Source organism: Aspergillus caelatus (assembly GCF_009193585.1).
Source record: "Aspergillus caelatus strain CBS 763.97 unplaced genomic scaffold BDV27scaffold_201, whole genome shotgun sequence".
NCBI lineage: Eukaryota > Fungi > Ascomycota > Eurotiomycetes > Eurotiales > Aspergillaceae > Aspergillus > Aspergillus caelatus.
Window position 1 is genome coordinate 55,164 of NW_022475464.1, and position 14,316 is coordinate 69,479.

General features: G+C 46.2%; 3 protein-coding genes and 1 non-coding gene across 4 annotated transcripts; 2 read left to right on the forward strand and 2 right to left on the reverse strand.

Annotated features, from left to right (window-relative positions):
* Positions 1 to 2,337: 2,337 nt before the first annotated feature.
* On the reverse strand, positions 2,338 to 2,828 carry BDV27DRAFT_167681 (uncharacterized protein; the record flags this gene model as incomplete). The annotated part of the gene is made up of 2 exons (XM_032074564.1): positions 2,650 to 2,828; positions 2,338 to 2,588 (listed from the first exon to the last, which is right to left on the reverse strand). Exons 1-2 carry the CDS (start codon positions 2,744 to 2,746, stop codon positions 2,338 to 2,340), a joined length of 348 nt encoding a protein of 115 aa, XP_031923784.1. The 5' UTR covers positions 2,747 to 2,828.
* A 698-nt stretch (positions 2,829 to 3,526) lies between these two features.
* BDV27DRAFT_t181 lies at positions 3,527 to 3,664 on the forward strand. The gene has a single exon. It is a non-coding gene; the product is annotated as a tRNA-OTHER (tRNA).
* Positions 3,665 to 3,842: 178 nt separating this feature from the next.
* BDV27DRAFT_161431 (serine hydrolase FSH) lies at positions 3,843 to 4,735 on the reverse strand (the record flags this gene model as incomplete). Its single annotated transcript, XM_032073226.1, has 4 exons — positions 3,843 to 4,366; positions 4,417 to 4,549; positions 4,634 to 4,661; positions 4,722 to 4,735. The coding sequence occupies 4 exons, from the start codon at positions 4,733 to 4,735 to the stop codon at positions 3,843 to 3,845; spliced, it is 699 nt and encodes a 232-aa protein (XP_031923785.1).
* Positions 4,736 to 5,290: 555 nt separating this feature from the next.
* On the forward strand, positions 5,291 to 13,858 carry BDV27DRAFT_167683 (type I polyketide synthase; the record flags this gene model as incomplete). Its single annotated transcript, XM_032074565.1, has 17 exons — positions 5,291 to 5,659; positions 5,712 to 5,891; positions 5,942 to 6,290; positions 6,418 to 6,421; positions 6,681 to 7,308; positions 7,364 to 7,484; positions 7,541 to 7,700; positions 7,758 to 8,572; positions 8,641 to 8,762; positions 8,817 to 9,741; positions 9,777 to 10,161; positions 10,219 to 10,531; positions 10,594 to 10,655; positions 10,708 to 10,796; positions 10,848 to 12,604; positions 12,656 to 12,976; positions 13,028 to 13,858. 17 exons carry the CDS (start codon positions 5,291 to 5,293, stop codon positions 13,856 to 13,858), a joined length of 7,431 nt encoding a protein of 2,476 aa, XP_031923786.1.
* Positions 13,859 to 14,316: the final 458 nt, after the last annotated feature.

Genomic DNA, 14,316 nt, shown 5'->3' on the forward strand with positions numbered 1-14,316 from the left:
TCGGGTCGTACAGGATAGCACAGTCAGATCCAACAGGTGTCACTTTCCATATATGTGCTTCTGCTTGCGTATGGTCGAATCTATTCTGTTACTATTGGGTAGGTTCGCCTTCTCTTGAGCCCGTCGATTGCGCCCGGGATACTTTAAAGATATCCACCCCGTGCGGAATTGCTGGTTCCTTGCTTTTGAGATGCCCTCTACTCTAGATGTCGGACAGGAACAGTCGTGGAAGTTTACCGTGAGCCTCCGACAAGCTCTGTAGGAATGTTCACGGATATGCCAAAATATGCGAAGTAGCCTACCAACGCAGATGTTAATCTTCCACATTCACAGCTTGTATAGCTTTAGGAAGTTCGCGACTTACCGACCATATTCTTTTTGTCGGCCAAATACTTATTACCATGGATTACTGGGCAATAAGTGCTTTACCATATCGCAGGCTGGGTGATTCTGTTGGACGTGTGTCCTCAACGAAGGGAGACGGACGGCCGAATTGACGCTCGTTTCCGACTCTATTGCTCCCATAACAGGTAGCTGGTTATCTCTATACGTATATCTAAGGGGTATCCCAGGGGCCGTAAAGCTTTCGCATCTGCTCCTAAATGTATTGTGTTGCTGTTGTTGGTCTGGCGAAAACGGAGTTAAGCTTGGCAGTTGATTACTAGCTTCCACGGAAGTATTGGGATTGACGGGTACATGGACTTGTTGGGGACCAGTAGGACCGTTCGTAGAGAGTACAGTTGGTGAGGCCGTTGATGTTTCAGTATGCCGAGGTGCAAGTGGTAAACACGCTGGGTTCGCACGGGAAGAACCTCTTCGGGTGATTTTTTTCTAAAAGATTGGGCCCGGTAACCTCGAATTAGCTTGATGTCTATTTCGCTAATAACATATGGTAATTTCCAAACTCGTGATTAGGGCATGACCGAAGCAGCAAGGAGGGGTAAATACTTCAGAAGCAAGCTTCGTCTTCTTCACCCTGGACCTGCTTTGTAGTTTGTAGTGCTCCCTCGGCCTGGGACATGGGGTCTCGTTACACACGGAACAAGTGACAAAGGGGCGCCCTTTCCGGTTGATACGTATGAGTGGCCGATCTGCTATCCATGTCAGCATCTAGCTATATAAAGAAGGGAAAGAAAATAGGATGAGAAGCAAGAAACACGATGCTGTACCATGGTGTTCACACGTACTTACACGGTGCCCGCGAACGCAAGGCCCGCAAGCCCACTTGACACCGTCTACTAACATTTCCGTTCGCTTCGCCGGAGATGAGTCAGAATGAGGGTTTAACTCGCTTCAGAGGAGCTAAGGTACAGTATTTATGTCAACAGGAGGGGGAATGAGTGAAAGACTAGTATTGATTGACAATCCGAGGCACAGAAATTGACATCACGACGTGCCTAGAATTGGAATAGCAGAAACTTTATTGTATTAGCTTCGTGGCTGTTAATTGGACTTGATAAAGGCTAAGTTATCGGACTTAAACACTCCCGGCATAGGGTATTTGATGTTGTGTTGTTCAGGGCAATATAAAGTATGCGGGATTTTACTGCGCTACAGCCTAAGGGTTTCATATGCTAGGAATCAGCAAGAAAGTGCCTCGTACATTTACACCAAAATCCCATCGATGTCAACGTAAGAATCTGACCTATTCATGCTTAGTGGGGCTCATAATGTTTTTGTAATAACACAACGATTGTGAAGTATCTTAGAACCACCCTATGATAGGAATCGTTATATGTGGTAGCACTCTCCTGACGTTGCGTACCCTAAAGTCTGAGATGGTTCAAAATCAAGTACCAACCCTACAGAGTCTTTAAGGTGAAGTTTCACTATCTTGAGTGATCTCGGTTTCCTTCATGTACAGCTCAATTCCACTCCGGCCCATATCCATCGTAGCTGCATTCACACCTTCAGTATCGCGTGTACCTTTCGCATCTATATTCGGACTGTGCTCCTCCCAACATGTAGAAATAAATATTACACAATAGGCTATCAGTGTTTATCGGAAGTGGACCTGAGCTTCTGAAACTCGGGCTTTCGGGGTTTTAGGGAGAATTATTTATATTGCTCGACTTAACAAAACTTGCAATTAGTGATTATCTGAGAGACCAGTCTCACGTGTCTGCTCAGTAGCCAATGTACCCAGACCATAAGGCAGTCCCTCCAACAGGATAGATAAAAGAATTGCAATAACAAGAAACATTGCCGTTGGGATCGACTAGTGGCTTTCGTGGTTGATCGACAAATGAAAAGGAAATGCTTCAAAAACATACGATACAGCAAAGAAAAAAAAAACACAACACTCGCACTTGAAATAATGGAGAAAGAGGTTCCGAATCAGGCTGCACCAAGGCCTTTGTTGAGGGCGACATGAGCTTTGCGATGAGCTTCGCGTGCCGGGGGATCCTGGCCCTTAGGGAGAGGTTCCTCTGCACTGGGCGGGTCGACTGTGTATTTAACATGATCACCGATAATCATCGCATTCGACGCAAGGTTGCTGAGCAACCCACCACTGTTATCGGCATACTTAGAATGATCCTCCAGACCGACAGCGTTCAGTAGTGCATTATTCTGCCTTCGCTGGAGATCTAATTGGCAGTATTCCGCAGTTAGCAGGTAATCCTAGTCTCGCGGTGAGCGTTTACTAACCTTGGGTAAGACCGTTTGTCTGCTCCATTGCTGGTGCTGCCAACGCTAGGGTGCTCGTCACCAAGATGGTTAATACTGCAGAGATGTCGGTCCTCATGGTGGGTGGTTCTTAGGTTTCCTAGCGTTCAATAATACTCTAGTCTCAATGTAGCTTTTGGCAAAGCGAGCGCGGAGGAAGGTAGTGAATATATATGAGTTGAGAATGGCCTCAGTGATGTACAGTTGAACATGCAAAGTGCGAAAGCTAGCTTGTTTATCAATAGTAACTATTCACAAGCAAGCAACTAGTGATTTGAGCGATGAGGCTGGTAGCATCGTCCCATTAGTTCCGCGCGGGTCCATTTTTCAGTCGTTTCAGGGCAAACTCTAGTAGGTCCAAAAAAGAGCATTTCCCCCTTTCATAAACTTTCCTAACTGCTAATTTTCAAATTAGTCCATGTGAGATAGTTTTTGGAATAGAACAACAGAAAACAAAAGAATATATGGGAAAAGCAAAACAGAACAGTTTTGCTCGCGCTACGCAATTGAGTACCCCTGATAGATTTCTTATTTCCTCTACTTTTATACCTGTGCATGGCTAAAATTCTGTTTTGCGGCGACAAGGAAAAAGTCACCTGAGGTTACATCCCATGCTGTGCAATTTTTGAATGCCCCTTACGCCTGAAACAAGACTAGGGGTTTTATGATAATATCGTAGGGGCCAATCAATTTTTACCTCGGGCTGCTGGAGTGGCAGCAAGGAAATTTGCTGGTTACATTGGAGTTGCCATACCTCAATTACTGAGAACGCCCGGGGGATCAAGCTCGGGATTTATGCATAGCGATCTCTGTGCCATCTGCTTCTGATGGCAATAATTTCTATCTTCCCTCCATCCAAGGCGAGATGGCCGAGCGGTCCAAGGCGGTTAGTACCACTATATTCCTCATTATCTTATCGAACGTTCACTAATAATCTCTCAGCTGGAGTAAGGTTCCAGTCTCGAAAGGGGCGTGGGTTCAAATCCCACTCTCGTCAACATCTTTTTTTGGTTTTATTCTTTTCTCTCTCCACTGTAAAGGAGTTTCCGTGTCACTATCGGATGCATGGAGTCGACTATGGCATGGCAGATAGAAGGAAATATTGCATATCTAACATGCCCAAGGCCCATTGTATGCTGAATGCTTCACATACCATAATTCGGATCTCCAATACGTTATACCCGCGATATCGCCGCTATGGCTCGGTTGGTAGCCTTCACCACATGAGGAACCTCTTCCATTGAAGACGGAATCTCGTGCCCTCTCTCATGTACATACGTTGACAACTTATCAGGTCTAAAGAACTCCGTACCTCGCTGTCCTAGTGACTTGGATGGGTCCTGCGAACCCCATATGTGCACACTTGGTACGTCCAACTGAATACCAGCATGACTCGGATCCCATTCCACTGGGTTGCCTTTTTCTACTACCTTGTAATCATAGACGTGACTGACGGAAAACAGGATTACAACATTAACTGGTAGACTGGTTATATCTCCCCTGTTGAGTGCCTCCTGTTTAAGTTTCAGCCATGTGATTGCAAGGCTTGCGCCCATACTAAAGCCAATTACGCCATCGAAAGGACCTTCATCTTCGAAGAATCGTTCTAGATCCTGGATTGCGCGTAAGAATGAGTCTTCCTGCTCAGGATGACAGTATGTGAAAGTCGCTGCCTCCGAATGAACGGCATTTCGGTTCGCTGTACCATGGTTAGAACGAGGATGTTCCCAGATTTTACATTGGACATACATGGTCCCCATGGGATAGCTCCTTCCACAAACTCGTACGTGTAATCATCGGAAAGTTCGTACCGGATAGCGGCTGCACTATTCGCCAGCAGCCTATTTAATATGGCGCGAGATGGTTTCCCCGTCGGGTTTACCTGTTTGTTGTTGTAATATCTGCATATCAAACATCAAAGTCTTATTAGGTTAGATGCAACGTATGGGGTTAGAGGACATCCTACCTGCGCATTATCTCCCAAACCATGCAGACTACGGTTGCTTTAGCAGTATTCGGTACGAAGACAGCGACGTGGTACGTGGTATACATACCAGAGAAAGCGCATTGTTCCTTGCATACTCTCCGAAATAGCAGAGCATCTGGGCAGAGAAACAAAGTCTAAGGCTGATGGCAGAGATATATGGTCAGGTATTTGTTTAGCAATTTCACGGTAAAGCTCAAAGGCAAGATATATTCAAAGTACCTTGTGATAAGGTTTCTAGAGATGGAAGAATTATTCATACTGCTGCCAACGATCCAAGCTTATTCCAACTAGAATTGCGGTTTCTCACTGCTCAATTTATATCTTAACCAGTCTCAAGGGTGGGGAAAGCTCAGCGACAATATGCAACGCAACGCAAGTTAATTTATTATTGAATCATCGGTTTCCATCCTCTAACCGGTAGAGTTTACGCGATGAGCTGGCATGACCGCCGTCAAGAACAGAATGAATTCAAACTTTGGCGACCCACATTAGAAGAGAGTATGTAACTTATACGGTGTACGAAAGAGATTTTGGCGATCCTCGTGCAATATTCAAATATCTCTTCTATCAATAAAGATTGGAAAACATCAGATACACGAAATCAATACCATGCCGTCATTTTGACGATACTGCAACATGAGTCCTTCTCTGGAACCGCTAGCTATAACTGGGATGTCCCTAAAATTCCCAGGGGAAGCCGAATCTACTGAATCGTTCTGGAAATTGATTACAGGGGGCCAGACACCAATGAGAGACCACCCCCCTGATCGATCGAACATTGATGCATTTTACCACGCTGACCGCGGTCGTCTTGATCGGTTATCAGCGCGCGGGGGGAACTTCTTGGATCAAGATATAAGTCGGTTTGATGCTTCATTTTTCTCGATTAATGCGGTGGAGGCAGAGGCAATGGACCCCCAGCAGCGTCTAATCTTGGAGACTGTCTACCACGCCTTCGAGAATGCTGGAATCACGCTCAATCAGGCCTCGGGGTCCAAGACCTGCGTGTACACTGGTTCATTTGGACATGACTATTCATTCATTCATGCAAGTCAAGGATCCTATGACTGTACCCAAGTTTCATTCTACAGGGGTTTCGATGAATATGCTATCTGATAGAGTGAGCTGGTTCTTCAATCTCACTGGTCCGAGTGCTACTGTAGATACAGCATGCTCCAGCAGTCTGATAGCCCTCGACCTTGCGTGCCAATCTATTTGGAGTGGAAACTCCTCTATGGTATGTTTACGTCCATTCACAGGAGGATCATCCGTTACTTATACTCGTAGGGTGTGGCTATTGGCAGCAATGTGATCATCGGACTTGACACTGGCATACCACTTGATAACCTTGGTTTATTGTCCAATGAGAGCAGGTCATTTAGCTTTGATCAGCGCGGCAATGGGTATGCTCGTGGCGAGGGAGTTGGGGTCCTGGTACTTTGCCCTCTTAAGGATGCTATCAATCACAACGATACTATTAGAGTAGTGATTCGCTCATCAGGGTCGAACCATGATGGGCGAACTCCTGGAATAACACGGCCTAGTATGGCCTTGCAGCAACAGCTCATTCTAGACACCTATAAGAAAGCTGACCTTGACTTGTCTCTGACACGCTATGTCGAGGCTCATGGAACAGGTATGCTGGGCTAGCCAATATTACCTATGCCAGTCGCAGTATACTACTCAGTCGCAGGGCAGTAAAGCTCAAAAGCTCACTATTCGAACAGGAACGGCTGTGGGAGATCTTATTGAAGCTCAGGCAGTTGGGTCCGTTTTTGTGAAATGATGAAGAATATGAGTTCCTTAATAAAAGGTAAAATTCTTGAATTCCTATCTAAATCATGAACAAAGGAAGGCCTTTTATACTGGCCTTGAATCACGTGGTTGCAGACAAAGAGCCTTTGTTCTAACAAAGGGCTTTTAGGCATCTACAGTTTTTCAAAACTATCAGACTGCCAACGATCCGGTATATATGTATGTCGCCTTTCTCCTATGTCGATGATGTATATTAACAGAGAAACCACAGAGGATCTGTCAAATCCACAATTGGTCACCTGGAGGGTGCAAGCGGAATTGCGGGTGTCATAAAAACGGTCATTGCTCTGGAAAAAGGAATAATCCGCCCAAATACCGATTTTCAGCAATTGAATCCTAGGATCGACGATGCCTACCTTCGGATCAAGGTGGCGGACAAGCAGATTTCTTGGCCAACAGACGGCTTACGGCGAGCCTCTGTAAATTCGTTTGGGTTTGGGGGCTCGAACGGACACATAGTACTGGATGACGCCTATCACTCGTTGCAAACCAGTCGCTCCCAAGCGAACCATAACACAACTGTGTATAAGTCGAATGGTTTGCTAAAGGACGAGATCGCTTCACCTAGGCTACTCGTTTTATCGTCGACAGATGAGGATGGCTTCTCCCGCCTTAAGGATTCCTGGAGCTCGTTTTTCTCTTCCCTTGAGATACCTACCACAGAGAAACAACGCTTCCTTAATAACCTAGCGTATACCTTGGGTCTCCGTCGAAATCATCTTTCTTGGAGAACGTTCACCGTCGCTCATCCTAGTGATGACTGGTCATATCTGGTTGATGATTTTGTCGCACTAGAACAGATTATACCTTCTCCCAATGTAGCATTTATATTTTCTGGGGTACGGGAGATCCCCTTTCTCGAACTATTCGTAACTGACATCTGACAATTTTAAGCAAGGGGCACAGTGGTATGCTATGGGCCGGGAGCTTCTTGATGCTTACCATGTATTTCGCGATAGTATCCAGGCAGCTGGGGCCTATATACAGAGTCTTGGATGCCATTGGGACTTGGTTGGTAAGAAGGATAACACTACTGCCTAACTATAGAATAACATGGCTTACAAATAACAGACGAGCTACAGAAGGGAGAGGCTGAGTCCAATGTCAACCAAACGGAGTACAGCCAAATCCTCTGCACGGCTTTACAGATTGCCATGGCTGATCTCTTACGTCATGTAGGAGTAGTCCCTGAAGCTGTAGTCGGACATTCGTCAGGTGAAATTGCCGCTGCGTACGATAATATATTAAATCCCCTGATATGGCATGATACTATCTAACAGCTTTTTAGATACTGTGCCCATGCTATACCCCGAGAGGTTGCATGGAAGATCGCCTTTTACCGCGGATTATGGACCAGCAAACTCGAAAAGTTTAGCAGTATCAATGGCGCAATGCTTGCGGTTACTCTGTCGCCAGAAGCCATTGCGCCATTTCTTGAAAGGACGTTTGCCCACTACTCGGCTTCAAGGCTAACGATTGCATGCATAAATAGCCCTCATAGTGTAACAGTATCTGGAGAACAGCAACAGATAAACACGCTGAAGGACTACCTTGACCAGGAGCAGATATTTTGCAGAAAGTTGAAAGTCAAAGTGGCATACCATTCCTTCCAAATGGATGATATTGCGACACAGTACCATCAGGCCATGGGTCTGATAGAAGGAGCAGATCATAAAGGCAAATGCCCAGAGATCCTGTCTTCCGTGACAGGGACCTGGATCTCACCTAGTGAGATGCAACGCGCATCATATTGGATGAAGAACTTGGTTTCGACAGTCAACCTTTGCGATGCTTTGACTACACTCTGCTCAAATACCACTGATGTGACCGTTAAAAAACTCGATGGTAGTCATCGACAGTCATTAAGAATGCACCATCTTCTTGAGGTTGGACCTCACTCAGTTTTACAGGGCCCCATCAAAGATATTCAGAAGGCAATCCGGGGCCCCGCAGTTCCATACTACTCAGTACTCGTCAGGGGAGCATCAGCTGTGGAAACCTTTCTACTAGCTGTCGGTCATTTATATGCTGCTGGATACCCGACTAATCTGTCTCGCGTGAATCTAATCACCTCCAAAGAAGAAAGACCAATGTGCTTACCTTGTCTACCCGAATATCCCTTCGATCATAGCAGGTCCTATTGGCACGAAAGCCAAATTAGCAGAAACCAGCAACTCCAAAGGTGAACAAGAACGATCTGCTTGGCATCCCAGAATCGAACTGGAATCCATTAGAGCCACGCTGGCGGCATATAATTCGGGCTTCAGATCTGCCATGGATTAAGGATCATCAGGTTTGAAGATTGTACAGTATATGTAACAAAGCGAGAACTGACAATAGGAGCTAGATTTCAGGCACAATCATATATCCTGCGGCAGGAATGCTTGCCATGCCCATAGAGGCAGCCAAGCAGCTTGCAAGTCCAGGCAGGGTGGTCTCCGGGTTCAATCTTGAAGATACAGCACTTCTTGCCAGCATTCAAATTCCTCGAGGAGGCGGTGGTATCGAGATGAGCTTCTATATGCGACCTGGCGATGCCATAGAGACAAAGTTTTCTCAGTTATTTTCGTTCAAGCTATGCACATATGTGAATGATTGCTGGACGGAAAATTGCCATGGACGTATCCATATTATGTACCAACCGGACGAACCTGATCCAATCTATGGGGACAAGCTAGAGCGAGAGGAAATTACTGATTCGCTGAATGCAGTTTCAAAAGTACAAGATGGATGCACTTCACCTGTTTACAGTGAGGTGATATACAATCATATGACCAGATGCGGGTTTGAATACGGCAAGACTTTTAGGCAGATACACAGTCTGGCCGTGGGTGAAAGTAGTGAACAGGAAGTCATTGGAGATGTGAACAACTCAAGAGTATCTACGCAAGATACAATTCACCCTACTTCTCTGGATGGGATTTTCCAGACCACGATATGGTCCATGACAAAGGGAGGCACAATAAGGGTTCCTACCTTTGTGCCCACGTATATCGCAAGTATGTGGATGGCTGCAAACTGTCCCAAATGCAATGTCCTCAAGACCCACACAATGACGGTGGCCTCACAAAATGGGGCATTGTTGACGTCTATTAAGGCATTTAACCTGGATCTTCGCGAGGTGATGGTGTCTATCGAAGGGCTGAAATATACCGCGATTACGTCGAAAGCCCCTACAGAGAATACGAGTCCCGTGAAGAACAAGCCGTGTCATCGCTTTGAGTGGAAGCCAGATATTAATCTCCTGAGCAACGAGGAAATCCATACCTTATGTCAGGGAGCACATCCGAATTTGGCCATCCCAAAGACTTCCTCGCCGAGCTTGACTTTCTCGTGATGCTGAGAATCATGGAAACACTGCAGGTCATATCAGAACGCGATATCAAACCCCAAAAGCCGCACCTTAATAGGTATATTGACTGGATGAGGCACCACCAAGAACAGCTCCTGGGCGGAGAGCTTATGTTCTCCGCAGAGTCATGGAAGAGCCGATTCAGTGATACAAATTTCATCGAAGGTGTTGAATCACGAGGAATGTATAAGAGTAAGCAAGGGGAGCTGGTTGCAAGGGTCACGCGACATTTGGTAGACTTCTTGGACAATGAGATGGACCCATTGGCATTTTTGTACCAGGATGACTTGGCCAGGGACTTTTATGCGGAAGGGGTGAGGCTGATCCTATCCATTGGCTTGTATTGCTCTAATGCTTATTTTATTTTCTCCCAGGTGGAATATTCGCACGGCTTCAGGTACTTGGAGAAGTATGTTGATCTCTTGGCCCATGCAAATCCGCAGATGAAGATTCTAGAGGTTGGCGCTGGGACCGGGTCTGCAACTGCCTCTCTACTGCGCATTCTCAGAAACGGTCATGAGCGCGATTCAATGAACCCTAGATACGCGCATTGGGAATATACGGATATATCGCGCTCATTCTTTGGCGAAGCTGCAAAGCGATTTGCGTCTGAAGGAAGTCGAATAGCGTTCAAAGCATTAGACATTGAGGAGGACCCGGCCGATCAGGGTTTTGAATATGCAGCGTATGACCTTCTTCTTGCTTCTATGGTACGGGCTCCCTTCACACTAAATATATCCTCTAACCAGGTACTAACTTTCTATATGTCCAGGTGTTCCACGCTACTTCGGATCTGGCCAGGACATTGACCCACGCCCGAAGACTGTTGAAATCGTAAGGGAAATAAGCAACTTTCCCAAGTGCACACTTCGCTAATCCGTTAAAGTGGTGGAAAATTAATATTAGTCGAGGGGACGAATACCTCCGCTATTCGCGCCGCTGGAGCATTTGGCCTTCTCGAAGGGTGGTGGCTTGGTTAGTGCTTTGCGACACGGATTGCCTATGTTTATCCACTGACATGAGCAGGTTCGGAATCATACCGATCGTTCAGTCCATTTGTGGGTAAATCCCAGTGGAACACACTACTATTACAAACTGGTTATGCGGGTTGCGAGATCTTCTTCCCAGACTACGATGATCGGATATGCCATGAGAATGCAGTCATTATTTCGACAGCAGCACAAAACCCATCTCAATTAGCCTATGATCAGCCCATTGACATTGTGTATGAGCCTAGTGATCCTACACAGCTGGACATTGGACGTACTCTTGCCCATCATTACACAACTCAAACCCAATCTGTTAGGCTCATTCCAATCCAGGATGCGGCCCCTTCTTCTAGGGTGACCCTGCAAGTTTTCCTCCTAGAGTACCGAAAGCCAGTGTTCTATGATATCGGGGAGGACATATACGATAGACTTCAGCCTCTTCTACTTTCGGTTGACCCTATACTATGGGTGACCAACGGAGGGGGGAAAGAGTCCTCATTGCCGAAGTCACACCTGATAGATGGGCTGTTTAGAGTATTACCAGAGGAAGATGGGAACAGATCTCGCTACGTCCTTACTCTTGACCCTACGGAAAAGCCGAAGGTCCCTCATTATGAGACCATCGCGAAGCTTACCCAACGAATTCTGAGTGCCACTGTACCTATTGATACGGAGTATATTGAGTACAACGGAATATTGCAAATTCCCCGCTTAACTGTTGATCCGGTTCTAAATAAAGCTATCTCTGACCAGGAACAAGTGGTTGTAGAAAGGAAGCAGAAATTCTGCTCTGGCCCACCACTTAAATTGGATGTATCCTCACCCTCCATGTTAAATGGGTTCAAATTTATCGAAGATGATGCTGTACAACATCCTCTAGTACCAAACGAAATTGGAATCCAAAACAGATCGGTCGGTATCAACTTTCGTGATCTACTGGTGTCGCTGGGACAACTCGAGTCGAACCAAACGGGCCTGGAATGTGCCGGTGTTGTCGTCCATGTCGGGGACTCATGTAGAAGAATCAAGGTTGGAGACCGCGTTGCTGCTCTATATCCTACCACATTTTCCCCCTACATTCGCCTTCCAGAGTCAGGTCCAGTCGCAATCATTCCCGCAGGCATGTCATACGCAGATGCAGCTTCCATTCCAGTTAGCTTTGCTACGTCCTATATTGCAATGAGAAAGGCTGCCTCCCTCCAAGCCGGGGAGTCGATACTAATCCACTCAGGGGCCGGCGGTACTGGGCAGGCGGCTATTCAAATTGCACAATACATTGGTGCAGAGGTCTATACGACAGTCAGTTCGGAGTCTAAAAAGCAGCTGCTGGTCGAGGCGTACGGTGTTCCTGACGACCATATATTCTCTAGCCGATCAACAGGTTTTGCAAAAGCGGTAATGAGAAGAACGGCAGGTAAAGGCGTTAACGTGGTATTCAACTCTCTATCCGGTGATGCAATGCTGGCTTCGTGGCAATGCATTGCAGCATATGGCCGCTTTATTGAAATTGGAAAGCGAGATATCCTGTCGAATAACAACCTGCCCCTGGGCAAGTTCCTTCGCAATACCATGTTCAGAGCGTTCGATTTAGAGGGATTGATAATGGATTGCCCAGAAGTCTGCTTATCGGCTTTGGAAGATATACTATCACTAATATCAAACGGTATCTTGCGGCCAGTGCAGCCAATTACTGCGTACGGAATTAGCGAGATCGAGGCTGCTTTCAGATCCATGCAGACAGGCAAGCTCCAAGGAAAGCTGATAATCGATATGCGAATGGAGGACAGGGTCATGGTACGTACAGCATATTTACCTGGGCCTTTAGCTGCTAAAGCCGTGAAATAGACCGTGTTAAAGACAAAGTCTAACTTCATCTGTAATGGTAACGCAACATATGTCATTGCGGGTGGTCTCGGTGGTATTGGCCAAAGCATCGCAGCCTGGTTTGTGGACCGTGGCGCCCGAACACTCCTCCTGCTCTCACGTTCAGGCGCCAAAGGAACTGAAGTCATGAAGTTTATCGACTCCTTACAGTCCAAAGGTGCTAGGGTTATTGCTCCGGCTTGTGATATATCCAATGAAAGCGCTTTGCGTAAAGTGCTTGAAGAATGGCAGTCTCAACTACCGCCTATCAAGGGATATATCCAGACTGCCATGGTCTTACAGGTTGGTCAATGTAATCCTACCTACTTCCTTCTCCATACTAACATGGTCTAGGACTGCACTTTCGAGGACATGTCATACAAACACTGGGAGGCAGCAGTCAAGCCAAAAACTCAGGGTTCATGGAATCTGCATTGTCTTTTGCCAAGGGGCATGGAGTTCTTCATTCTACTTTCGTCCACAACGGGCATCATTGGCGCTCATGGTCAGGCTAATTATGCTGCGGGAAATACCTTCCAGGACGCTCTCACGCGGTATAGAGTGAACCTGGGCGAGAGGGCTGCATCACTAGACCTGGGGCACATTGTTTATACCGGAGCTATGGCGAGCAATCCAAAACTTCTGCAAAGATGGCAATCAAACTCAGTCTTTGCGCCCATAACAGAATCTGAGCTTAAGGCCTTGCTCGACTGCTACTGTAGTTGTTCACATGGCTATGAGCTTGACTGTCAACCATCAATCGGAGCTCAACCCGAAGTTAGAGAAAGAGGGTCGAGGACAGCCTCTTGGCTGGAGAAGCCACTCTTCAGGTGTATGACACTCGATGAAGAACAGTCACAAGACTTAACGAACCGAGGGCAGACTTTCCAGCTTGCAACAGCCATGCACAATGCCCGGTCTGTGTCGGACGGTAACCAGGCAGTTACAAGGGCTCTTACTGCTAAACTCTCACGCGCGTTGGCATTGGACGAGAAGGACATTGATCCAGATAAACACCTGGGCAAATATGGGGTGGATTCACTCGTCGCTGTTGAGCTTCCTACGTGGTTTGCTGCGGAGCTGAAAGCCAATATTGCTATTCTTGATATCATCGGTAGTACAGTTGCGAGACTTGCAGAGTTAGCAGCTAGCCGAAGTAAACTTGAGAAGGGATACTCTACATAAACCGAGATGTTATCTTACGGCTTGGTTTAACGGTATTGGTTTGTTTTCAATATTCTACATGGTAAAATTGTTCAATATCCCACTTTTGCCGTCAAAAGTAATGGATAATATCTGTCCAACGTAATAGTATGAGGCTGTGGCATCCCGCCTGACACTCTCTTTGTCTTTTTCTATATTTGGTCTTTTCTCTTCAACGACATCCGTACCATTGAGTCCCATTGAGACAGATTAGACCTCAAAGTATGACTTACCACATTTCACCGTATTTCCTAGCTTTAAGACATAATATCAAATGCTGAATCCATCGAGTCGGAGGTACAGCTGAACAATGCCTCTAAAGGTTTATCCCTTGGGATGCTATTTACTCGATAAAATAGGTAAACATGTAAAGTCAAAACTGCAGACCTTAATCAGTCTGTATTTTCAAAGAGAGAGGGAAAAAAGAAAAAAAAAAAAAA